The sequence below is a fragment of the Schistocerca americana genome, chromosome 4 (genome assembly GCF_021461395.2).
Source record: "Schistocerca americana isolate TAMUIC-IGC-003095 chromosome 4, iqSchAmer2.1, whole genome shotgun sequence".
NCBI classification, from domain to species: domain Eukaryota; kingdom Metazoa; phylum Arthropoda; class Insecta; order Orthoptera; family Acrididae; genus Schistocerca; species Schistocerca americana.
Window position 1 is genome coordinate 359,074,815 of NC_060122.1, and position 24,725 is coordinate 359,099,539.

At 37.6% G+C, this 24,725-nt stretch overlaps 1 protein-coding gene across 2 annotated transcripts in view; it reads right to left on the minus strand.

Annotated features, from left to right (window-relative positions):
• Window positions 1–24,725, minus strand: part of LOC124613197 — a 537,871-nt gene that overhangs the window by 113,324 nt on the left and 399,822 nt on the right. For both annotated transcript variants that reach the window (XM_047141859.1, XM_047141858.1), the window contains exon 4: window positions 3,335–3,437. In XM_047141859.1, the coding sequence (XP_046997815.1) occupies window positions 3,335–3,405 (71 nt within the window). In that variant the 5' untranslated portion in view covers window positions 3,406–3,437. The remainder of the gene's footprint in view (window positions 1–3,334; window positions 3,438–24,725) is intronic.

Here is a 24,725-nt window from a genome sequence, read left to right on the forward strand (position 1 = left end):
CACACACCATTCACACATGCAAGCAAGTACACCTCATATACACACACACACACACACACACACACACACACACACACACACACACAAAAAAAACTGGAATTGGCTTCTTTAAGGTAAGAGTAATCTGTCTTTTCCTACATTGTTCAAAAGATAAGTAAAAATCATGTTATGCTTCCTGTTCTCAAATATATTTTAAAATATTGTGAAACATTTGTAAATTGATGTGAATTGCAATTACAATTGAAATCTGAATATATTTAATAGTCAAGGACAGTAGTAGAAGCATTACAAGCTGTATTCTAGTTTCTGTCCAGGTTTTCTGTAATTTGCCTAACTCACTTCAAGCAAATGCTATAATTGTTCATTTCAAAAAGTCAATTATCATTTCCTTCCTAATCATTATCTACTGATGCTAGTGTGCCTTCTGTAGTGATATTGACATCTATGAGGCACTGTCCATTTACAGTTGGCAGTTACAGGCAATTGACATAATATTATGAACATACTGTGTAATAGAGAAAACATCACACACTTCTTGTTAAGCATATTGTCTTACAATTACCCACATTTAAAGAGTGCTGCCATACTGTACATCAAGTGGGAATATTGTTCAAATTGTTCTGCATTTCCTTACACTCATCTAGTGACTATACTTTTCTTTTAACAACAGTACTGTCAGTAAACATTTGCAAAGTGCTGTTGACCGTATCTAATAAATTGTTAATGTATACTGAGTACACTAGTGATCATATTTTGCTTCCTTGGAGAGCACCTCGCGTTAATTTTATTTCTAATGAACATTCGCTGGCCAGTTCTATTTGTCAAAAATCCCCCTAGCCAATAACAATTTGTTAAATGGCTCCACAATCATATCTAGGTGGCGAGTCAATGGTGTTGAAAGTATTTTAAAAATCCATGAAGATGGAATTGAATAAAACTGTTCACCTACACTTATATCATATGTGAGAAAAGCAAGCTGTGTTTCAAGTAACTAATTCTTAATAAACCAATTATGATTATTTTAGAAATGCTTATTTTATTTCAGTATAGGGTGGAGAAGAGAACAGTGTCATAATCTACACCACACACACACACACACACACACACACACACACACACACACACACACACACACCTGGCTAACTGGCCATCATTTGAGACAGAGAAAACACATAAGATATTAATACTCAAGACCTCATTCTGTGTAGTTTTTGCAGTTGGGTGGTTTATTAAAATGTTTCACTAGTAGGTATATTACTCAGTGGTCCTTGCACCTTAATGAAATAGTAATGAATTCAGTAAAATAGTCACTCATCAAATTTAGATACACTAGTTCCACAAAGAAAATGTTCAGCATCCTAGCAATGTCAAAGAGGAGAGATACGAGAGATTATATGCTATCATCATAATTGCAGTAAAAAAAAATATGGCATTTTGCTGGTCCACACAGGGTTATGGGAACTCTAACAAGTCTGCTTACATTTACTAGAATTTTATATCTTTTCAACAATGTGACCATTGGAGAGAGATCACTACCTCATTGTGAGAAGCAAATGTGGAGGAATTACCTACGGCCTTTTAAATAAATCAGCATGCATTTAACTGAAATGGTGTATTTAATAACAGCAAACCTAAATCAGAATGACCAGATATGGCAGATGGTACAAATATTACAAGTGAGGCACTTTTCTAATACATCACATTCCTACATTCTCATACCAATATATGCACCATAAACATTAATGGTTATTGCAGTTTTACTATCTAGCTCTTCATTGCAAATAATGAGATAAATGTTAGGCTGCTTATTTTGATACAGCCAAGGCCAATAACTGTTATCTCCCACCTGAATGACTAATTTATCTTCAAGTATCAAAAAGATATATGTCAGATACCAAGTTTGTTTTATTTCCAGATGATACAAACACTGCAACAAATACCAAATAAAGTATAGCCTTAGAAAGATCAGTTAATGAAATTTCTCATGGACACTAATAAAGAAGCAGTTGACTGTGTTAAAGCACTTAAACAAATCTCTATTTGCAATACGAATACTGTCAGACATACGTGGTATTAAAATAGAAACGCTAAGTTACTACACTTGGGCTACTTTCATTTCAAAAAGTCATATGGGGTTAGCTTGGCTTGGAGAGTTACTCCAAAAACTAAAGTTTTCAGAGGCCAAAAATGTGTAAAAACAATGATATGTGGTGCAAACTCAAGAATGTCTCACAGAGGCCTGTCTAGAAAACTATGGCTATTAACTACTGTTTCTCAAACTATTCATTCATTGATGAAATTCATTATTACAATATATCTCTTTTTCAAACCAACCAGTTCATGACATCAGTACTAAAAACAAGAACAGTTTTAAATCTTTGTGGAAGTCACTTACTTTAGTCCAGAAACTTGTCCATTATTCAAGAGCTCACATTCTCAATAACCTGCCAGCGTCCATAAAAGGTTAACTACATACTAATAACGTTCAGTTTAAGAGGAGCCTACAGGATTTACTGATAGCCGATTCCTCCTACTCTACAGATTAATTTCTTAGTAGAACCAATGGATGTGTGCATGTTACTAATAATATCAAATAATGGAAGTATTATGTACAACCCAACTTCTGTATAGATTCAGGACAATAATGCTATCAGTGTAAGTAAGAGCTGTAAAATAATTTCTCAACTTGATGATGGATCACTACAGTAGCCTAAGATTTGTAGTACACACCTTAGTGCATTGAACATTTATATATTTTGTGACAAGTTTGTCATTATCTTATAAATGAAAATATTTTTAAGGATTTTTTACTTATTCCATATCCATGAGGACCACTTCACCTGGGGTCTGTGGAAGGTACATTAGTGTTTTTTTTTCTTTGTAAATATTTATTGTTTACTTATGTTCTGACATGTTCTACTATTGGAGGATATCCTCACTTTGGGTCTAGTGGAACATTACATCTGTGAAGGGCATTCTTAATGTTTAGTCATCATTCTAGCTACTTGAAATTATCTCAAGCTAAAAGCAATTCATATATAGAATGGGACAGTTTAGCATTTGGAAATAAGTGCAATTTGTCTCTCACAAATAACTATCTCTGTGCAAATGTCTGTAATAGAGACTATGAGGTATCGAAGACTTTTGTACAGGCTCTTAGTAGAAAAATCAACTAGCAAGGTAAATATTTTTCAGTAACATGAAAATAACACTATGTGATCAAGTGCTTCTTTCAAGTCCAATATGCTAAGCAACATTCTCCAGCATTTATATTCAGTCTGGCAGCACATAAAGCTTTTTTTCATGAATGCAATTTAGTTAACAAATGACAAACCTGAAGAGTAACCGCCAGAAACACCCAAGTCCAGTGCACGTGGCAACTTCTCCAGTATAAGTGATAGTCATATTTAGTTTTCAATCCTTCTGCGTGCGTGAACCTGCAAAACACAATTATAGCCAATTATTGGATCATCCTCCAAAATAATGTACAAAAGTAATCTCATATGACAATAAAACCATGTCATTACAAGCTTCAATAATGTTTAAGCTTCAAAGTAAAATACACGTCCAGCAATTTACTAATCAAACAGCTATACAATGTTTAGGATGAGCAAGATTGTTATATAGATTTCTTAAAATAAATTACTAATTATTATTTATTTTGATTAATAGATAAGTTATCTCATCAGGGAATTAATTAATTTTGAATTGTATAGGGTCCAACGGACTCAAAAAGAAATTCAGTAATGTGGAACTACATAGGGTTCAGTGGAATTGTGCTCTCTGAACTTTGGCATGCACATGATAGTGTATGAAATATAAAAGTGAGATGCAACAATAAAATCTTAGGACTGGTGCATGTTCGCAGGTAGTGCACTAAATGTGAAGTAGATGGAGTTGTTTTGAGTGGAAATCGAGGAAATTATTGAAAATGGGAATTTTATTCAAAAGTGGACTGTTTCTCTGTGGATTTAGCATATCATAGTGTTTCTCTAGGGGACAGGATCCAAGGAGATTTAATAACATTATCACTGCCTTTCTGGACTGAAGCAGAGAATAAATAGTCTGATACAGAAATATCAGTATCTCTAGAATTAAATTATTATTTAGAGTGTGTATTACTGATGAAATCATTTATAAATGTGCTTGCATATGTAAATGGAGTTCTTTCTTTAATTATGTGTTGCTATTAGTATTCACATTTTACTTATGGACGTATTACATTTCTTGATCTACTAACATGTTTTCAATGTCTAGCTTGCTTCCCAGAATGTTGTCATGGCCTTTCGATTATACCTCACAGACACTTATTTTACAATGAGATACAGCACACTGATAAAAATCTATCACTCACTCCCTTTCAGAATCCATAACTTAATCAACTGATGATCATAGTCTGTCACACTATGTTTTATAACAGCAAACAATAATACATACAGTTCACCATTTCCCTGCATCTTTCTACACAGTGTTTCCAAATTCTCAACATACACATTTGAGCTCATAGCAGGAAGTAAGGAGTTACCATTTTGCAAAATAACTTGTGTCCAAAAGCGAACCACATTCTGTATGTAATAGAGGAGCAATCATGTAAAACAATGTTCTTCTCAGACTCTCATTTGTTGGCCAAATGAGCAACAGAAATTCAATATAGCTTTATAATTATTATAACTGTAGACAACTTAATGCTAAAGGAAAAAAAATTTACAGCATTTGTGTGTTACATTGTTTGCTTCGTATCCAGGGCCAGTTTAAGTCCCAAGCGACACAAGCTGCCACTTGGGACACCAAGCTATGATGGGCACCAAAGGTGCCACAATTGTGAAATTTCTATACAAGATGTATCACAATCAGTAGTGGCCAATTTGGGCAGCAGACAGAGTGTGTTCTAGTGCAACATTTGAGTACAGTGCATATCACAATTAGTGGTGAAAACTGACATGGTGAAAATGTACGAGGAAAAAATCGCTTGGTGGGAAAATTTTTCTGTAACCTGTCCTTTCTGTATTACTTCCTACATGGAGTGTGCTTAAAACTTTTACGCTAATGGAATAGTGATTATCAATGGGCATTGGAAGAATTATTAAGCCATTTAAATGATCTCTGCAAAACGAGCAGTCGTCTATTTCACACATTATTCTTATTGCTCATTTTTGCTGAATAAATACTTTATTTAAGTGCTCCACAGCAGAAGACAATTTCATAAGATAACAGCAAGTGAAAATATGCGATCACAGTTATCTTTGGGCAACGCAATGAGAGATACTTCTAAGAGCAAAACATGCTTATATGAACTGCTTCATTTGTTTATCTATGTATTTGTAGCATTTTAATTTATCCCATTGGACCCCAAAGACATTCACACTCAAGAGTTTCACATAACGTACGACCACTAAACTCTGTCTCTATTATACACAATACCTTGCAAATAAATTAAATAGCCCACAATTTGCAATGAGGATGTTGTACAATGCTACCAGTATGACATGAGGATACTGTACAATGCTACCAGTGAAGACATAAGAAAAGCAGTATATCATGGCTTCTTTGAATCAGTAATAAGGTATTGGATTGTGTTTTGGGGTAACTCCGTGTCAAACATTAAAACTTCAGAAAAGCTTCGTTAGAAATATGCACAATGTAGGGTGAAGAAAATCATGTTACCCTCTTCTAAAAAATATAAATATTCATCCCAATATTATTTAAAACTGAGGGCAGGCCTGCTAATAAATTTCTTTTAATTATATAAAACATACACTATTAAAATGTGTCAAATTGTAATCAGTACACAACAAGTATCAGAAACTGATGGATCTACACTTCATTATGTTCAAATGGCAGAAAGGAGGTGCACATGGTCTTACCACCCCTTTTATTTATCCCCAATGAAAAGATAATTATTGAGCATGTAGGTCTCGTTACCCTCAAGTGTAAAAGTCACTTGACTGAAGAGACTGTGTTGCTTTTTGTTAATGGAAAAAGTAACCACTGTTTAGAGCACACACTGATGAAAATTCAGTTAGCGATATCAGACCTGCCGCACAGACAAGAGACTTGTCATCTCAGCAAATGGAATAACTCATTGTAGCTCACAGTTAAATGTTATCAGCCAGAGCATGCATGGGGCATCCTAACTCTTAAATTGAGCTGGTCTTCCACATGTCATCATGTCAAAGGTCTATCAGAGGGCCAACAACAGCTGCCAGCCGGAGTGGCCGAGCAGTTCTAGGCGCTACAGTCTGGAGCTGCGCGACCGCTACGGTCACAGGTTTGAATCCTGCCTCAGGCATGGATGTGTGTGATGTCCTTAGGTTGGTTAGGTTTAAGTAGTTCTAAGTTCTAGGGGACTGATGACCTCAGAAGTTAAGTCCCATTGTGCTCAGAGCCATTTGAGCCAACAACAGCTTAGAGAACTGCAACAGCAGATAACTTTTCCACAGTACAGAGGATCACATGCTAATTCATTGTTGTCAACAAAATCTGATGAGCAGCTATAATTTCCAGAATGATCTACCTATGAAGTTCAGATATAAGCTTTCCACTCGATGCTAATCACAAATTACAGCACAAAGGGAACATTATGGATATAATGCTACCAACATTGGAAATGTCAGGCATAAGAAAATATGATCTGGACTAATGAGGCAGTACATACTGACACCTACCGCTTTCGTGATATGAATTTGTCGATGCATACTTGAACCTTTTTTGCCAACACAGTACAGTTTAAAACAGTTGTGACACGCCATCTAGTGGATAACAAAGAGTGAAATCCAAGCCATTGATGGGTGTGCAATGTTCGTTCCATACATTTTGTCAGTGGTCATTAAACTGCGGCCACAGGCTGCATGTGGTTGGAATCAAGGATTCATGTGACCCGAGGTTCTCAGCAGTATTTTGTAATAATGAGAATCTAGCAACAAACAGGTGAATCCAAAAACATCAACTAAAGTTAAGAACTTCTTAATAGTGTAGTTTTCCTACACAGTAACAAACAAAAATTAGGCAATTACAGTGTGACAGCTCTGGAATTGCTCAGGATGGCTGCAGTCTGAAACAGGACAATCAACACAAAGTGTTCCAAATGATGTTGGCTTATCGGTCAGCAGGGGAAGGTGGGGAGCTGTGTAAAATGGAGCACAGTGTAACATTTGGATTTGTGTATCATGTTGCTACCTTTGTGTTTAACATATTTCCAGTTGTCTTTGTTATCACTTTTGGCCAGTGAACTTTGGAAGTGTTTATATGAGGGCCATATTGAAAGCTGTGAGCAACCCACCATTAAAATTCCAATTCCAACAAAGTAACAAAAACAACTGCAAGACGGTAATACAGACTTAACACCATATGTTTCCACATTGTGATGCCATTAGCATCTATCATGTGACCACATGCAGTACTTCCAAAATGGCTGACATCAATGTTTTGTTTCATTGGATTCTTTGTCAAAGGGGGGAAAATGTGCTACTGAAATTCACCTCTGACTTCATCCTACCTATGGAGAAGTTAGCATCGGCACTAGCAGTGTTACGAGATGGGTGAAATATTTCAAAGGTGCAGATACGAGTATCCAGGAAAAGACTGGTGATGGTGGCCATCGCACTACTTCCACAGAACACTACAAGGAAATGATTCTGGTCAACTTTGTCGAATCTGGACAAACCATAAAATGCTGTCCGCTATATCCCGATACTTTTGAAGCTCCATCGCGCATCTTGCCATAAATGGCCTGGGAAGGTCATCTTGTGACAGAATAACCCACTCCTCATATTAGGATATTTTGGTGGGAAACTCTTCCATGTCCTCCCTACTTTTCTGACTTGGCACCCTCCAACTAACATCTTCTCGGTTCTCTTACGGAACAGGTGTGAGGACAATGCTACGAGACAATGGAGGGTGGTTGACAAACCGTTAATCTGTGTCTTCAGGAGGCTGGAAAGAAGTTCTGTCATAAGAGTATTTTCAAACTTGCAGAGTGATAGCAAAAATGTGTGCAAAGAACTGAAAACTATGTCAAAAAGTGTCAGAAAGTTTATAGAATAAGATGATGTACTTGGTTTGTCTAAATAATAAGGATTAAAAGGTTTTAAAAAAATTTCTGATTATTTTCAGTGAGACTCTCGTATTTCATCTTTGGTGTGTAATGAAAAAAAATTATTATTGTTTTTGGTTTACATAAAGTAAAATTTTATTATATGATATTCTCTCCATTTTTTATAATCACAAACAATAGGTGTTATTCTGAGTCTTATGGCCACAGTCATATACTAGTTTAACATATGAAGTTGCAAAAATTCATAATTTTTGCAAAGAAAGTTTGTGGGTCATTCCATGTCAAGTCACCCAGACCTTGACACCAACCATGTCAGATTTTGATGAAACTTGGTACAATTACTTCTTCTATCATCCTGAAAGCACTTGTAAAATTTTTTTGCTCTATCTCTTATAGTTTTTAAATTTTTGAAGTTTTTAGATTTGGCATTGTTTCAGAAGTCGAAAATCGTAACTTAAATGTGTCCTCACAACTAAAAAAATTTGTATATTAAAGAATACTCAAGATATCAGTATGAAATTTTGGAATAAGTTTGTGTATTATATCTAAATGTTAAAAAAAATTACCATAAAGATATATTAAAATCTTCCAAATGAAAAAAAATTTACAACTTTTTTTTTAGCTAACGGATGTTTAGTTTTACAAAAACTGCAATATCTAGAGTCTCAGACCTGATAGAAAGCTCAAATTTGTTTTAAAATACTCTTAATTGTATAGGCTATTAGATAAAAGAAAAATTATGTTTGCTTTTTAACCTCTTTAATAGTTATCTAATTTTTAAAATAATATTAATTATATTTTAAAAATAAAAAGTACCAAGTGACTTAGACACCGAAAATAAGTTTTCGTCTTCTTGGAGTAACAATGTACGCTTGGATTTTGTTTTGTTACTCCTGTGTTTTGAAGTAAAAAATTATTACAGTGTTAAATAGTGCTTGGATAGTATTTTATTAAGTTTATTCGAACTTTCAGTAAGTACTGTTACTTAGTTTACAGAGATTCTTTTCCAATATCCTATAAAAGTAACCAGAACAGTAATCGGACCAAAAGTGAAATCAGTATGTCAGATATTCAAACCTGTAGCGTAGGGTTATTTAAAAATTTTACTGTTTCCAAACAACCTACACACCTTCAAAAATGTTAGAACTGGTATCTGAATTGAGTGAGGAAGAAAAAGATTTGATCCACTTACGATCTGGAATTAATCTGTGTGAATTTAAGAATATATGTTCACACCACAGCTACTACTTTTTAAATGTTTTTGGAAAGTATCAAACAACATGTGTAGACCCACTAAAAAAACACAGAAAGCCCATCAAAAAATCGTTGAGAAGTGTAGGCTTGGACCTTTCTAAACAGTTACTGACAAAAAAATTAGCATAAAACCTGGACAAAAGCTTTGCCTAACATGCCGTAACTTTTGTGAGGAAAAATTAAGAGTTGAAGTCAATGAAAGTGAAACAGATGATGAAGTCATGGTTGAATTAGAATCATTGGAATCAAGAAATGAATCCCTCGTACAAACAAACATTACTCTTGATAATTTAGGTTTAACACCGATAAAGCTTCATGGCTTGTCAGAACAAAGTAAAGGGTCTTATTTTAAAAGGGAGGTTAGCAGTATTGAAAAGACTGCAAAAAAGGCGGTTTCAAAAGCATTGAAATATGATGCACCAAGTTCTGATGATGACGAAGAAGATAGAAGTGTGGTTGAGAAAGCAAAGGATTTTGATGTAATGATTTCTCTTATGAAAGAGAAGATTTCATCTGTTGGGAGGTCTAGAAAAATCCAGATTCTGACCTTGGCTCCAGATTCTTGGAGTCGAAATAAAGTGATGAAAGAATTTAATGTAAGTGAGTACACGGTGCGACAAGCTAGAAAGCTAAAATCCGAAAAGGGTATTTTGGAAACTCCTGGTCCAAGAAAAGGTAAAACTCTTTCTGAAAATACAGTAAGACTTGTAACAGATTTTTATGAAAAGGATGAAAGTTCCAGAGTGCTACCTGGAACAAAAGACAAAGTAAGTGTTCAAAAAAATGTGTACATGCAAAAAAGACTCATTTTGTGTAACTTGAGAGAATTCTATTATTCTTTCAAATGGGAGAATCCCGAGGTAGAAGTAGAATTTTCAAAATTTTGTTTCTTGAGACCTAATTGGTGTATCCTTGCTGGTGCTGCAGGCACACACACTGTATGTGTATGCAGTATCCAACAGAATGTTAAACTATTACTGGATGCTGTGAAAATTGAAGAATCTTATAAAGACCTAATTAAAATGCTTGTGTGCAACACGGAAAACCAAAACTGCATGCTACATCATTGCGACAACTGTCCTGCAAACACTGCACTAACTGAGTACTTAACTGAAAAACTAAGTGAAGATTATGATTTAGAAGAAGAAATTGTAATCAGTCAGTGGGTTAACACAGACAGGGCAGAAATTATCAAACATTCTATCAGTGTTGAAGACTACATTTCTTTATTGGTTAGGTCATTGGAAAAGCTCACCCCACACTCGTTTATGGCAAAATCCCAATCAGCAGCCTTTAAAAGATTGAAAGAAGACCCACCACCCAAAACAGCAATTATTGTGATGGATTTCAGTGAAAATTATTCCTTTGTTACACAAAATGAGATCCAAAGTTACCACTGGAATAGAGGTGGTTGTACTCTACACCCAGTTGGAGTTTTTCTAAGAAATGAGGAAATTTTTTTTTGTTTTCAACCACTGTTTTATTAGTGATGACCAAGAACATAACACTGGTTTTGTTAACTTTGTACAAAAAGAAATTACAAAGTGGCTGTCATTACATCATACTGACATTGACTCAGTTCACTACTTTACAGATGGTTGTGCTAGGCAGTACAAAAATAGAAACAGTTTTAAAAATTTGACTGAACTCTTGAGAGACTTTAATTTGAAGGCCCAACACTCTTTTTTTTGCAACAAGTCATGGGAAGTCAATTTGTGATGGCCTAGGAGGAACTATTAAAAGAATTTTAAGGAAAGCCAGTCTACAGCTTTCAGACGAAGAACAAATAATGACAGCAATCGATGTGTACAAGTTTTGTGAAAAAAATATTGAAAACATTCATTTTCACTTTATTGACAAAAAAGAAGCTGATTTGCTACAGTTAAAACTAGAAAAATGTTTTTCAGCAACCCGAACCATTCCTGGAACAAGAAGTTTTCATAACTTCAAACCACTTCCAACAAACAACCTTGAAATTAGAAGGACTACGGATAGTGTAAAACCCTTCTTAGTCTTTTTCTTTTCATTCTTCTTCTGATTGGGTTCGTGTTGAACCATCCATAAATAGCTATGTGGCTGCAAATTATGATGGTAACTGGTACTTTGGACTGGTAAAAACAATATTCAATGATGAAGGAGATGCAGAAATTCTATTTCTACATCCTTCAGGACCAGCTGCATCATTTTATTGGCCTGAAAGAAAAGATTCTTGCATAGTGCCTTTGGAGCACATAGTCTGTGTAGTAGATGCATCTCAATCAAGCGGCACTGGAAGAATGTGTTACTTCAAAGAAGACTGTATCAAAAGAACTGAAAGCTCTTGGATGAAGTGGAAAAACAGTTTGAATCAGCATTAATGTTTATGAAAAAGACAAAATTACTCAAAAAATTCAATGTTTCAAGCAATCAGTTGGGTTATACATAGGTGTCGTAAGTACACTATCTTTGTACATAATTCTAATTTCATCTACTATAATTAATAAACATGTTCAAAAGCCATCATTATTTTTGTTTTATCAAGTAGCCTATATGTTTAAGAGTAAATTAAAACAAATTTGAGCATTCTATCAGGTCTGAGACTCTAGATATTGCAATTCTTATAAAACAAAACATCCGTAAAAAAACACATTATTTTTTTTTTCATAGAAAATATTAATATATTTTAATAGTATCATTTTTATCTTCAAATATGTATAATAAATAAACTTGCTGCAAAAATTCATGATGTTACCTAAAAGAGTTTTTAAGATAAGCAATTTTAAAGTTTTGAATACAAATTAAATTTACCATTTCCGAAGGTTCGGAAAATGCAAAACATAAAAACTTTAAAAATTTATAAAAAACTATAAGAGATACAGCAAAAAAAATTGCAGGTGTTGTCAGGATGGTATTAGAACCATTTGAGCCAAATTTCATGAAAATCTAAGGAGGTGGGTGTAAAATTTATTTTTTATTGGGTGATTTGATACGGAATGACCCTTGTGTTATAGTGATGTGAACTGTGCAACCCCTATTGTAGACACCACAGACAATGATGAAGATCAAAGTGTGTCACAGTTAGGCCCACCTAATACACCAACTGAAGAATATAGACCATGCAAGAATTTAACTGGCCTGATATTTTTAGAAGTTTCCCTAAAGCTGACGGAATAATAAGTAGCCGAAAAAAAATAGAAAAACGGAAATGAATATCACTGTACAGGTAACCCAGTTAAAAAGTGTTTGAAGATCATTCAAGACAGTGAAAAAACTAAAAGCAACAAGAGAAATCGTTTTCCAAAGATTCTAACTTGGGTGGAACTGTGGAAAATAAAATGTGTGAATCTTTAGATTATTCAGACAATAAAGATATTAAAGGTCAAAACGGGGGCAGGGAAACATTAGGCCACCTGTTCAAGTCGGTTAGGTTTTAGTAAAGTTTCCTGATAAGAACCTACTTCGCAATATATTGGTTAAGAGATGAGAAAGGAGGAGGATGGAGGTGACCATGAAGTGACATTTCTCCAGAGAGAGGGCAAAAACCAAAATGCATTTGTACATCTGTATGAAGCTGATATAACAAAAAGTCAGAAAAAGGTGTACTCATGGTTTTACCGAAAACAAAAAGTCAGCATGGATGCCTTAACTCTGGCCCCTATCTAAAAGGTTTTACTGCCGAATGAATACTGTGAAAAGTTAATTAAATTCTTTTCTAAATATTAATTTTGTCTAGCACCGGTATTTCATTGTAGTTCAATTTATCGCGCCCTTACTATAGGTAGTCTATCGGGGGATCATAACACACTAGTATTCACGTAAGTTACCAAGTAATAATACAATCGGTACATACGTGGGCTGGGATGCCGTCCCATAGAGTCAGTATTGCTCTTGGGCAAAAACATTTGAGGACCACTGCATTAGATACAAAACCCAAGTCCGTGTGTTCACCTAAAGCATCTCAATGCAAACGTATATGTTCGTCAAGACAATACGTCACGCTAGCTTTCCAAACCGTGCCAAAAGTATTTTGTTCAACCACATGACCGTTCTTGCAGAGGAAAATTACGCTGGCTCAACTCAGTGGAAGGTATAGCCCTTGCTGCACCGTGGAAAAAGGATGCGCGAGTGCGCGCCTTGGGCCTCATTGTGACAAATTTCCGCAAGTTACAGGCTGCAGTTGAATATTCATGAATGAACAAAACTCCCAATACCTGTAGCAACTTGTGGGGGAGCTGGCTACACTTTCAGGAAAACGAGTTGATACCAACCGCTCAATGGTCTGTTTATCTTGCCCTGAGTACCAGCGTTGTACATTAACGTAAGAGAAGGTACTTCGCTCTCTGTCACTATTCTACTGCTTCACCCAGTATCGGCACGTCTTTCCGCATCTTCATTTGCTTCTCACTCAGTTTAACTAGTACACTAAACGACATACCAGCGAAAGATACATCCAATAATTACAACTACAGTGTAGCACTTGCCAAAGTACTAAGAAAATGACGACAGTGGCGCGACGCCTGTCCTATTCTCGCAACTCCTATTTTTGCGCTTTCAGACTGTATTTCAACTTCAACCAACACTGTCACAAGGTCTGCAGCAGTTCAGACGGGAAGAGGTACACTAAACTACGTCCATGAGGTTCTGCCAAGGAGAGAACTGGACTCACTCTCTCTCTCTCTCTCTCTCTCTCTCCCCCCCCCCCGCCCTTTGTACTTTTCTGCATGCGTTTAACTTGTACGCAGATATTTATTTCATATAGTAAAAGCTTCATTTATCCCAAACTTTAGTGTCTGTATGTGAAAGAATATACAGCCAAAACTTAAAACGGTTTTTCAACAACGACGATGTGGCCCTTCAACCTTGAGATTTTATCAGATCACAACGGTTGGCAATCCCTGACCCAGCTACTCGCAATTCGCCGATTGATTTCAGATTCATGCGTGACTTCAGAAGCGAAGAAAATATGTCGGAAATAACGTTTATTTTTTCCAGCATTCGTCCTAATAGCACTGTGATTATACTTTTGTCGGCAATTTACGCAGTGCACCGTAGGTTTTCTTGTTGTAATAACAAGTTTACCAATAATAATAAAACCTTTAAAAATGCGAAAATTTCACACCTGCTTGTAGAAAATTAACAGCAAGGAAAAGCAGAAACTGTGGAAATGTTGAAAACTTAACATTCCCACAAAGATTTGCAAAATCACTTTCTTCACATTTCATTTTTTAAGCGTCTAGCTGCAGTTCTACACATCGTGCAAACGCGTTACTCGAACCACTCCAACGTTCACAACAATAATGCAAATGATATTTTCGTTAACTCTTGAGAATCAATACACTTTATAAATTCATTAACAAAATTTTTATAAATCAAAACATGTTATACCTTCAACAGCAATCAATTCCACGAACGAGCGCCGAGTACTAATTATTGAAACAATGTTTACACTCAGTTACATACATGAAACATCTGTGGAGTTATACACAGAGAAGCGAAGAAAGGGTGGCGACAGTAGTCTCAGATGTCACTAGTACACGAGAAAACTAAGTTAAGTTTCTTTTTAAGCTTGCAGACTGTGTAATACGAGGGTTATTCCAAAAGTAAGGTCCGGTTATAAAAAAAAAAAATCAAAACTAAAATGTTTTTTCAAAACAATTGTTTTATTTACATTCCTTACATCTTTATCTATTTTTCTACATAACTTCCATACTTATTTAAACATTTGTCAGATCGTTCAACAAGCTTTTGAATGCCCATGTTATAGAAATCGGCCGCCTGTGACGATAACCAGTCCTTAACTGCTTCTTTCACTTCATCATCTGTGTCGAAGCGCTTGCCGCCGAGAAACTCCTTTAAGTAACGGAACAGGTGGAAATCACTTGGCGCCAGGTCCGGACTGTAAGGAGGATGGTCCATCTGTTCCCATCCAAATTTCTTGATCAGAGCTTGCGTTTCATTTGCAGTGTGGGGTCTGGCATTGTCATGCAACAACAAGATTCCAGACGACAAAAGACCACGTCGCTTATTCTGGATTGCACGTCGAAGTTTAGTCAGGGTAGCGCAGTAGGCGGCTTTATTAATCGTTGTTCCTCTGTCCATAAAGTCGACTAACAATACTCCACGTCTATCCCAGAACACAGTCGCCATAACCTTACGTGTTGAGATTGTCTGCTTTGCCTTGACCTTGACTGGCGATGACGTGTGACGCCATTGCACTGACTGACGTTTAGACTCTGGAGTGATGTGAGAAACCCATGTCTCATCCCCTGTGACAACATTGTCTAAAAGACTGTCACCTTCCTTATGATATCGCTCCAAAAAATCAAGAGCAAAAGCCATTCTTTTCATTCGTTGGGGCTCAGTAAGCAGCCTGGGAACCCAACGGGCACACAATTTGTGAAACTTCAAATGTTCAGACACAATTCTGTACAAAGTTGTTCTACTCACATTCGGAAAATGCATGTCTACGTCTGTAATAGTGAATCGGCGATCTTCACGAATTTTTTTGTCAACCGCATTGACCAAATCGTCTGAAATCACTGATGGTCGGCCACACCGTGGTTCATCGTGCACATTATCCCGTCCTTCATTAAAAGCTCGCACCCACTTGCGCACTTTACTGTTGCTCATTATGTTAGGACCGTACACTTCAGTAATCTGCCGATGGATTTCCGCCGCTGAATTGTTTCTTGCAGACAAAAACCGTATCACTGCCCTTACTTCACAATCGGCGGGCTGATCAATTGTCTTAAACATTGTAAAGTGACACTGTGAACTACACTCAGCAACAGTAACAAAGCGAATGGCGGCGTTTGACGCGCAAGGCTTGCCGGGAGTCGGCGCGCATGCGTGTTTTGTCATTGGCGCCAAATTTCAATAGTTACGGCGAATCGGACCTTACTTTTGGAATAACCCTCGTAAATAAGGAATCAATCACATAAAGCAATCAAAACCTCGTGCAAGTGAGAGAAAAAACCATTATCTCCAGAGATTCAGGTTTAGTAGCTCCCATCTCTCAAGTCACGTATCGTTGGATTACCCATTTCCTGCAAAGATCTCCAAGCATCCTCTGTGTTACTCGGTTGATCAAAGTCCTGAGCTACAAATTCACTCACAACACAGGTTCACAAGGGATTTGTGAGAAGTGCAGCCAAGGCCACAACGCTATAAAAGTGCTATACACCGTGATACACACATTGTAAAAACCTAATCCTTTGTTACGATTCCTGTTTCGAAAGTAAAGCGACAATGAGCTACGCCTGCAGCGATAGCAGATCCTACAGGCCTGTTAGCCTGTACAGATCTAAGTACTCCTCGGTGCAGTGGTATGTTGGTAAGATTCATTTGCAAAAAGTTGTGTATTATTCCACACTTTTGCAAACAGGAAATAGGTGAGACGACGAACGAGCTGCTTGCAAACAACGCTATGTAAAACACAATTAGGAGAATAAGAATGTGCGAGCTATTTTTTCGAACGCTGAATACGGTATACAAAATATGGGCACGAATTTCATCAAAAATAGTTGCTCAACTTGCTGCTAGACGTGCATTACATATATAAGTATCAGCAGATTTTAAAGGGAAAATAATCCAGTATAAATCTGCCTGAAAAGTCGAGAAGTCTTTCAATTTCGAAAGAAGTCTGAATGACCTAGCAGCCTTCCATATAGTGACACCATCGTTCAATGATATGAAATTCTGTGAAACGTGATCGTCGGGCTCCATTTCGAAAGCTACGTCACTTCTACATAAGCATGTTCTTTAGAATTTACCACGAGACAGCAGAAATCCTGGAGAAAATGGAGAGAACTATTTGAAGCAATAACCCTAGCCTTAATTCTATGAAGATATCATCAGATCAAGGAGTCCTGTTGTGTACAGCAATTCATGAAATCGGCATTGACATATTTTTCAGTTTGACATACAGAATTTATTATGAATGATGGCTTCGCGGTTTTACTTCTAAAAGCGTCATGCATTTCCTTTTGCTGCCCATCAATATTTCAAAGTAAGTTTACTTCAACATTCTATACACTATTAATAAATATTATTCTTACATAGCTGGAAACTGACCTCCCTGTCAAGTACGGAGGAAAAAAAAAAAAAAAAAAAAAAAAAAAAAACCACTATGGTAACACTGTCACGTAAGCGAAGAAAAATGCAAAGAAATGCGACTTACCAACCCTACTTACAATGCTGAAGTAAGAGCAATACCTAACAAATCAACTAGTAAAACTATCTCCTTGCGGAACGGTGGTAAGCAGGGAAACCTGTTGGAACAAACGTACCACTCGAGGTTTCTGACGCACGCGAAACAGCAGCCCCATAATTATGTTCCTCACTCGCAACAGTAAAACCGTTGCGAATCGTGGCCACGAACCGAGAACAGCCGAAGTGGTAGCTGAACGTCATCACGTGTGGTTTAGGGAAGGGGAGAGGGGACGCTTGGAGGGAGTCCCCATTGTGCATCTACCCTCTTTCTTCCAGTGCTGTGTTTACAACGTGCCAGGAGTGCACTAAAGACACAGTGACGACGGAGAGCTAATGGTTTTGGTGATAATTAAGAAATTAAGGGCTGCATTTTGATATTTTTGCACATTTACTGTTTCTGCTACGTTCCTATTTGACAATAATTGTTTCAAAAAGTGGCACGAGCCCTGAATCTGGCAAGTTATCTGTTGTAGCACTAAGTCGTGCTGTATCTTCTTGAAACTTCTTATTAGGCAGAAAATGGAAACTAAAAAAATCGTGTCAATATTTGTCGAATGAATTATTGAAGGCAGAACAACCAGGATGTACCACAGGCGAAAGAGTCTCTTGGTTAAAGGCAGTTAAGCGAGTTTAGCGCGCTGTTTTTCTGTCATTCTAGTCACTTCGTTGCTCGATACTGTCGATTCTGACCAATTTTTCTATTGTCACTTTTAAAATTGAGCTTGCTACAGTTGTAGTGGCATATTTTATACGTTAAATAACGTAGGTACTACATTCCATACGGGTTTGCTACGTTCCACATTCACTGATTTGTCTAGAAGTGTGGTGAACAAAATTTCACGTTGTTGAGTAGATGTACGAAGTCTTTCTGCATGCGGTCACGTCTTCTGCTGTTTACTAGCTCTCTTTGTTCTTAAAAGAAAACGACATTCTTCAATAAAAGTATCTGTATGTTACAAGATAATCATAAATAAACGGTCCTGTAATGTACCGTTTCGTACATCCTGGCGTTCTTAGGAAACCAAAGACAGACAAATGAGCTGTCATTTTTTCACTTACTGTCGATTTTTATGGCACGACATACGCTCCCCACTGTAAAAATTAAGTTATAAACCAATACAAATGATACCGTTCGCACTCATCCACTATTAAATTTCGACGCGCAAGTCGCCGAAGTGGCGTCAAATCTAACGACTTTCACCCGGCGAACGGTCTACCTGACGGGAGGCCCTAGTCACATGACATTTACATTTTTACTATTGTATTTATAAGTACAGATTTCTGCCCGCTTGGACGGCTGCTGTAGCGATGCGCAACAAAAATAGACTCCGGCGTAGCTAAAAAATATTAATTTTCTTTTGAATTTGCATTGTTTCCCAGTTCATTGTTTTATATTTACCAACACCAGAAAGCACAAAAGCTCTCTCAGTCCTAGACGAAGCGGTAAGGTTAACATGGAAATTATTTTCGTGCCTTGTGCGTACCTCACAGAATCTACACTGAAGCGCCAAAGTAACTCGTGGAGGCATGAGTATTCAAATACAGATATATGTAAACAGGCATAATACGGATCTGCGATCGGCAACTCCTATATAAGACAAGTGCCTGGTGTAGTTGTTAGATCGGTTACTACTGCTACAATGGCGGGTTATCAAGATTCAAGTGAGTTTGAACGTGGTTTTACAGTCGGCGCACGAACGATGGGACACACCATCGCCGAGGTATCAATGAAGAGCGGATTTTCCCGTACGACCATTTCACGAGTGTACCGTGAATATCAGGAATCCGGTAAAACATCAAATCTGCGACATCGCTGCGGCTGGAAAAAGATGCGGCAAGAACGAGACCAACGACGGCTGAAGAGAATCGTTCAACGTGACAGAAATGCGACCTTTTCGCAAATTGCTGCAGGTTTCAATGCTGGACCATAAAGAAGTGTCAGCGTGCGAACCATTCTACGAAACATCATCGATATGGACTTTCGGAACCGAAGGCCCACTCATGTACCCTTGATGACTGCACGACACAAAGCGTTACGCCTCGTCTAGGCCCGTCAACACCGACATTGGACTGTTGATGACTGGAAGCGTGTTGCCTGGTCGGACGAGTTACAAACTGTATCAAGCAGATGGACGTGTCCGTACACGGGTATGAAGACAACCTCACGAATCCATGGACCCTGCGTGTCAGCAGGGGACTGTTCATGCTGGTGGAGGTTCTGTAATGATGTGTGGCGTGTGCAGTTGGAGTGATATGGAACCCCTGATACGTCTAGGTACGACTCTGACAGGTGACACGTACGTAAGCATCCTGTCTGATCACCTGCATCCATTCATGTATATTTTGCATTCCGACGGACTTGGGCAGTTCCAGCAGGACAATGCGACACCCTACACGACCAGAAAGGCTACAGAGTGGCTCCAGGAACACTCTTCTGAGTTTAAACATTTCCGCCGGCCACCAAACTCCCCAGACGTGTACATTATTGAGCAGATCTGGGATGCTTTGCAACGTGCTGTTCAGAAGAGATCTTCGCCGCTTCGTATTCTTACGGGCTTATCGACAACCCCGCAAGATTCATGGTGTCAGGTCCCTCCAGCACTACTTCAGACATTAGTTGAGTCCATGCCAAGTCGTGCTGCAGCACTTCCGCGTGTTCGCTGCGGCCCTACACGTTATTACACAGGGAAATAGGGAATGGAAGTTTGCGTACCAAGATAGCACCCGGGTCATTCAGTAGAAGAGACTTCTGAGCGCAAAGTATATCGAAACAAGCTTCTTAATTGATGTAACTGTGTGATGACATTTCAGCTTTGTCACTCTACTTGACACAAACAGTTTTACATGGCACGTCATTCAGTGTATGGCCACTAATATCGTTTCTGGCACCAGCAGCTCATTTCTGTTTGTCTAAATCTGAGATTAACATATCAGTGGCAGTTCTGTTTGGTTATCAGTTGGGCTGTAGGTGCTATTGTTAAAATTGGGTCTTTTGTTGATATCTTTTGTCTTCAGCCTAACAAAATAGTTTCTGAACAGTTGTTTAAAGTATTTGGATGTTCATTTACGAAGGTTCAGAATCTTGTGAAACTTAATCCGTTTGCAGCTTAACGTTTTCCTATGGTACGATTTGTCAAGTAGGACCTTCTGCTTTCCAATAAGAACATGGCTCGATTCATGTAAGAGGGAAATCATGAACGTACACGCAAGATACAGAATATTCTAAGAACAAAATTTTGTGTCCTAGTTCCGACAAGAAAACATCACAATTTGATCTCATATTTTAAGGGAAAAAAGCACACTTGCAAAACATCGGCCTCCAGCAAACGATCCTGCGTGAAAATTTGGATCATAATAGTGACAGGACGCAGTTATGAACTTCCGAATGCACATCTTTTAAACATTCGCGCGACCGGTTGCTTGTCAATCGCTCCTCTTCACTGTAGCCGCCCAATTCGTGATCGCGAAATACTGTGCAGGGGGTTTTGTAAGAGGTTTCTCTTCATAACGCCGGTGACCAACTAGCAACAGTGCGGCACCTCCAGAAGCGGTACGGAGTGACGGTCAAACTGCTTTAACGCCAAAGAACAAAATCTGAAAGTCGTGACCGGTAAGCGTCATTACACGCGAATTGTCGACTACATCTCATACAAGGCAAACGAAAGCTTCATACGCTTTCTTGATGCTATTATTAGGTTGCTGCATATGTTCGTAGCGTTTTTGTTCCGCATGTTGGTATTCGGGTCGCTATGGATTTATTTATCAATTGTTATTTTTTATTTGTAGTTCACTGCACTGTTGTTAAATTACAAATTTTCCAACTAGACACAGCTTTTTTGGAAGGCCATCTGGCTGGAAAATTTAAGATCTGGTTGCTAGTGGGGAATTTAGTCTTTTTAAAATATTATCTGGTTGAATTCTAGCTTTTTTAAATATTCTTCGAAAAAATTTTGTTCATTTCTGAAGTTTGGTGTTGTATATCACTATATACAACTTGTTCTTAGCAGGTTATAGAAAAAATACTTTCCTGCAACTGGTTATAACCTAAAATCTGGTAAGAAACATAAGCATAATTGCTACTGTACTCAACAGTGTAAATAAAGAGTGCAAGTAGAACCTAAGTACGGAACTATTATTCTTTATTTTGCATTATTTAAAGGTATAAAAGTAATATTCAAATTTCTGGAACAAAATGTTAAAGTATTTTTAAAGTTTTAAACAATGAAATGGTGGTAATGTATGATATGATATAATATTTCCATTATAACTATTTTATTTCCATTGTCGAGGACCGAGCAGTAGAACCAAACGCAAATTCGTGAATGCTGCTTGTTCTTGTTGATATTAGTCACTGTTAAATTCGTGTTAGTAGCTGCCGTGCCTGTGCTTCTAGTCATAGTGATTGATTGCAGTTCCGTTGAAATGGATACAGTCAAACCCCAATACACACAACAGCATAGGGAAGAGTGGTTAAAAAATCCGAAATTTGTGCAGCGTTTATCACAAGCTGTAAGGGATAACACAAAGGCATTCTGTCAAGTGTGCGACTTTACTATAAGAGCTCAGTTACCAGACATAAAAAATCACACAGAAAGAAAAACAACACAAATCTACTGTTTCTACCTTTTCCTTACAAGGACAGGCAAAAATTATTTTCAAGCCAGTGGAGGATTCCATGGAACTTAACGAGCCTGAAGGGTCACTTGCCCTTTTTGTGTCCTCGCATTGTGCTTTAATGTGGTGTGATCACGTAGGCGATATGCGTAAAAACAAGTTCAAAGATAGTGTTACTGCAAGCCACATTAATTTATGCCGTACAAAGCGTAGTGCTGCTATCAAGAATGTTGTTAAGCCCTAGGTCTCTATAATTTACCGTAGTAAAACATCACACAATATTGTAGCGACACTTGTTACAGTAGTACAACTCGAAAAATGAATTGCTGAATATGTCTTGTCAGCTGTGAAAGAGACATTGAAAGAAGTTTATTTAGATTTCACGAAATCGCAGTCGTAGGAACAGATACTGCTAGTGTGATGGTTGTTATTAACAGTGGAGCGTATGAAAAACTTAAAAGGGAGATTCCGCGTTTGATTCTTGTAAGGTATGTCTGCCATTCCATTCAGTTGGTAGCCTCTGCAGTAACTGCAGAATGTCTTCCAAGAAATTTGGGCTTTTTGATTAGGAAATTTACAACTGGTTTTCTCGATCTTCTTCACGACAGCTGTTTTACCGCCAGATTTTCTCAGTCCTATAAGACAGGCCTGGTCGTCATCAGCTGGCTCGTGAACAACACTGGCCATTCCTATCCTGATCATTACTGGTGCCCAGATTGATTCGTTCATGCTAACATCAGGAAACGAAAGCAATGGTTGAGCCCAAACAAAACAGCAACTCCCCGTACAAAGGCCTACGTGCATTCACAAAGAGTAATGTTAGACTATGCATCTGGTGGAACATCGACGGTGTGGTGTACTACGAACTGCTTCGCCGAAATGTAACCATCACTGCGGCTGACGTTCATTGTCAACAACTGAGACGTCTTGCAGACGCAGTCTGAGACCAACGACGAGGAAGTCTGCGTGAAGAGATGCTACATCACGATAATGGCCGCCCGCATTCTGCTAGACTGACAAAAACACTATAAAGGAGTTGGTTTGGCACGTCATTCCGCACCCACCTTATTCACATGATTTTGCGCCCTCAAATTTTCACTTTTCCGCTCTCTGTCGAACAACTTTCAAGGAACTTCCTTTCCGAATGAAAATGTGCTCAGAACATAGGTCGGCGAGTACTTCGCTTCAGGACCCTGTGATTTCTACAGTCCCGAAATCAAAAAGTTATCCCAGAATTGGCAGACTGTTGTAAATAGTGAAGCAGAATATATTATTGATGACTGAAGTCTCTGTTATTGTCACCAGTGCTTTTTTTTTTAAAAAAAAAGTTTGAGGGTACTCTGACACTGGATATAATCCAGCAAAAATCACTTATAACTGAAGCATGGGGTACCACCCGTCTACTTTTAGCTATGACGTCATCAACGTGTCGAACTACCAAAAAGAAAAAAAAAATGGTATCGGAGTCTTCAGTCGATTTTACAGCTCAAATGAAGCAGGCCATACCGAGAAACACCAAAATATACAAGAGAATGTGGTATCGAGCACTTCAGTTTACGTCACCTCAAATGAAGCATGTGATTCCCATCAATCCCTGAACAATAAAAGAAAATGGTATCTTACACTTCAATTGACCTATAATACACCTCAAATGAAACAGCAAACGGAACGGCAAACGCAAACGAATAAAGACCAACAAAACAAAGATGGCAATGAATCATGAAGGATCATTCTTTTAGATAAGCTAAATCATTATGGTTTGCGTGGGGCAGTGCACAAATGGTTTAACTCATACTTAACTGGAAGAATGCAGAAAGTTGAAATAAGTGGTTCATGTAATGTTAAAACAACAGCTGATTCCTCAAACACTCCTTTACTGTTCTTGATATACATTAATGACTTACCATTCCACATTGATGAAGATGCAAAGTTAGTTCTTTTTGCTGATGATACAAGTATAGTAATAACATCCAAAAGCCAAGAACTAAGTGATTTAATTGTAAATGATGTTTTTCACAAAATTGTTAAGTGGTTCTCAGCAAACCGATTCTCTTTAAATTTTGATAAAACACAGTCTATACAGTTCCGTACAGTAAATGGCACAACTCCAGTAATAAATATAGACTTTGAACAGAAGTCTGTAGTTAAGGTAGAATTTTCAAAATTTTTAGGCGTGTCCATTGATGAGAGGTTAAATTGGAAGCAACACATTGATGGTCTGCTGAAACGTCTGAGTTCAGCTACGTATGCTATTAGGGTTATTGCAAATATTGGTGATAAGAATCTCAGTAAATTAGCTGACTATGCCTACTTTCATTCACTGCTTTCGTGTGGCATCATATTCTGGGGTAATTCATCGTTGAATAGAAAAGTATTCACTGCTCAAAAACGTGTAATCAGAATAATTGCTGGAGCCCACCCATGGTCATCCTGCAGACATCTATTTAAGGATCTAGGGATCCTCACAGTATATATATATTCACTTATGAAATTTGTTGTTAATAATCCAACCCATTTCAAAAGTAATAGCAGTGTGCATAGCTATAACACCAGGAGAAAGGATGATTTCCACTATGCAGGGTTAAATCTGACTTTGGCACAGAAAGGGGTAAAT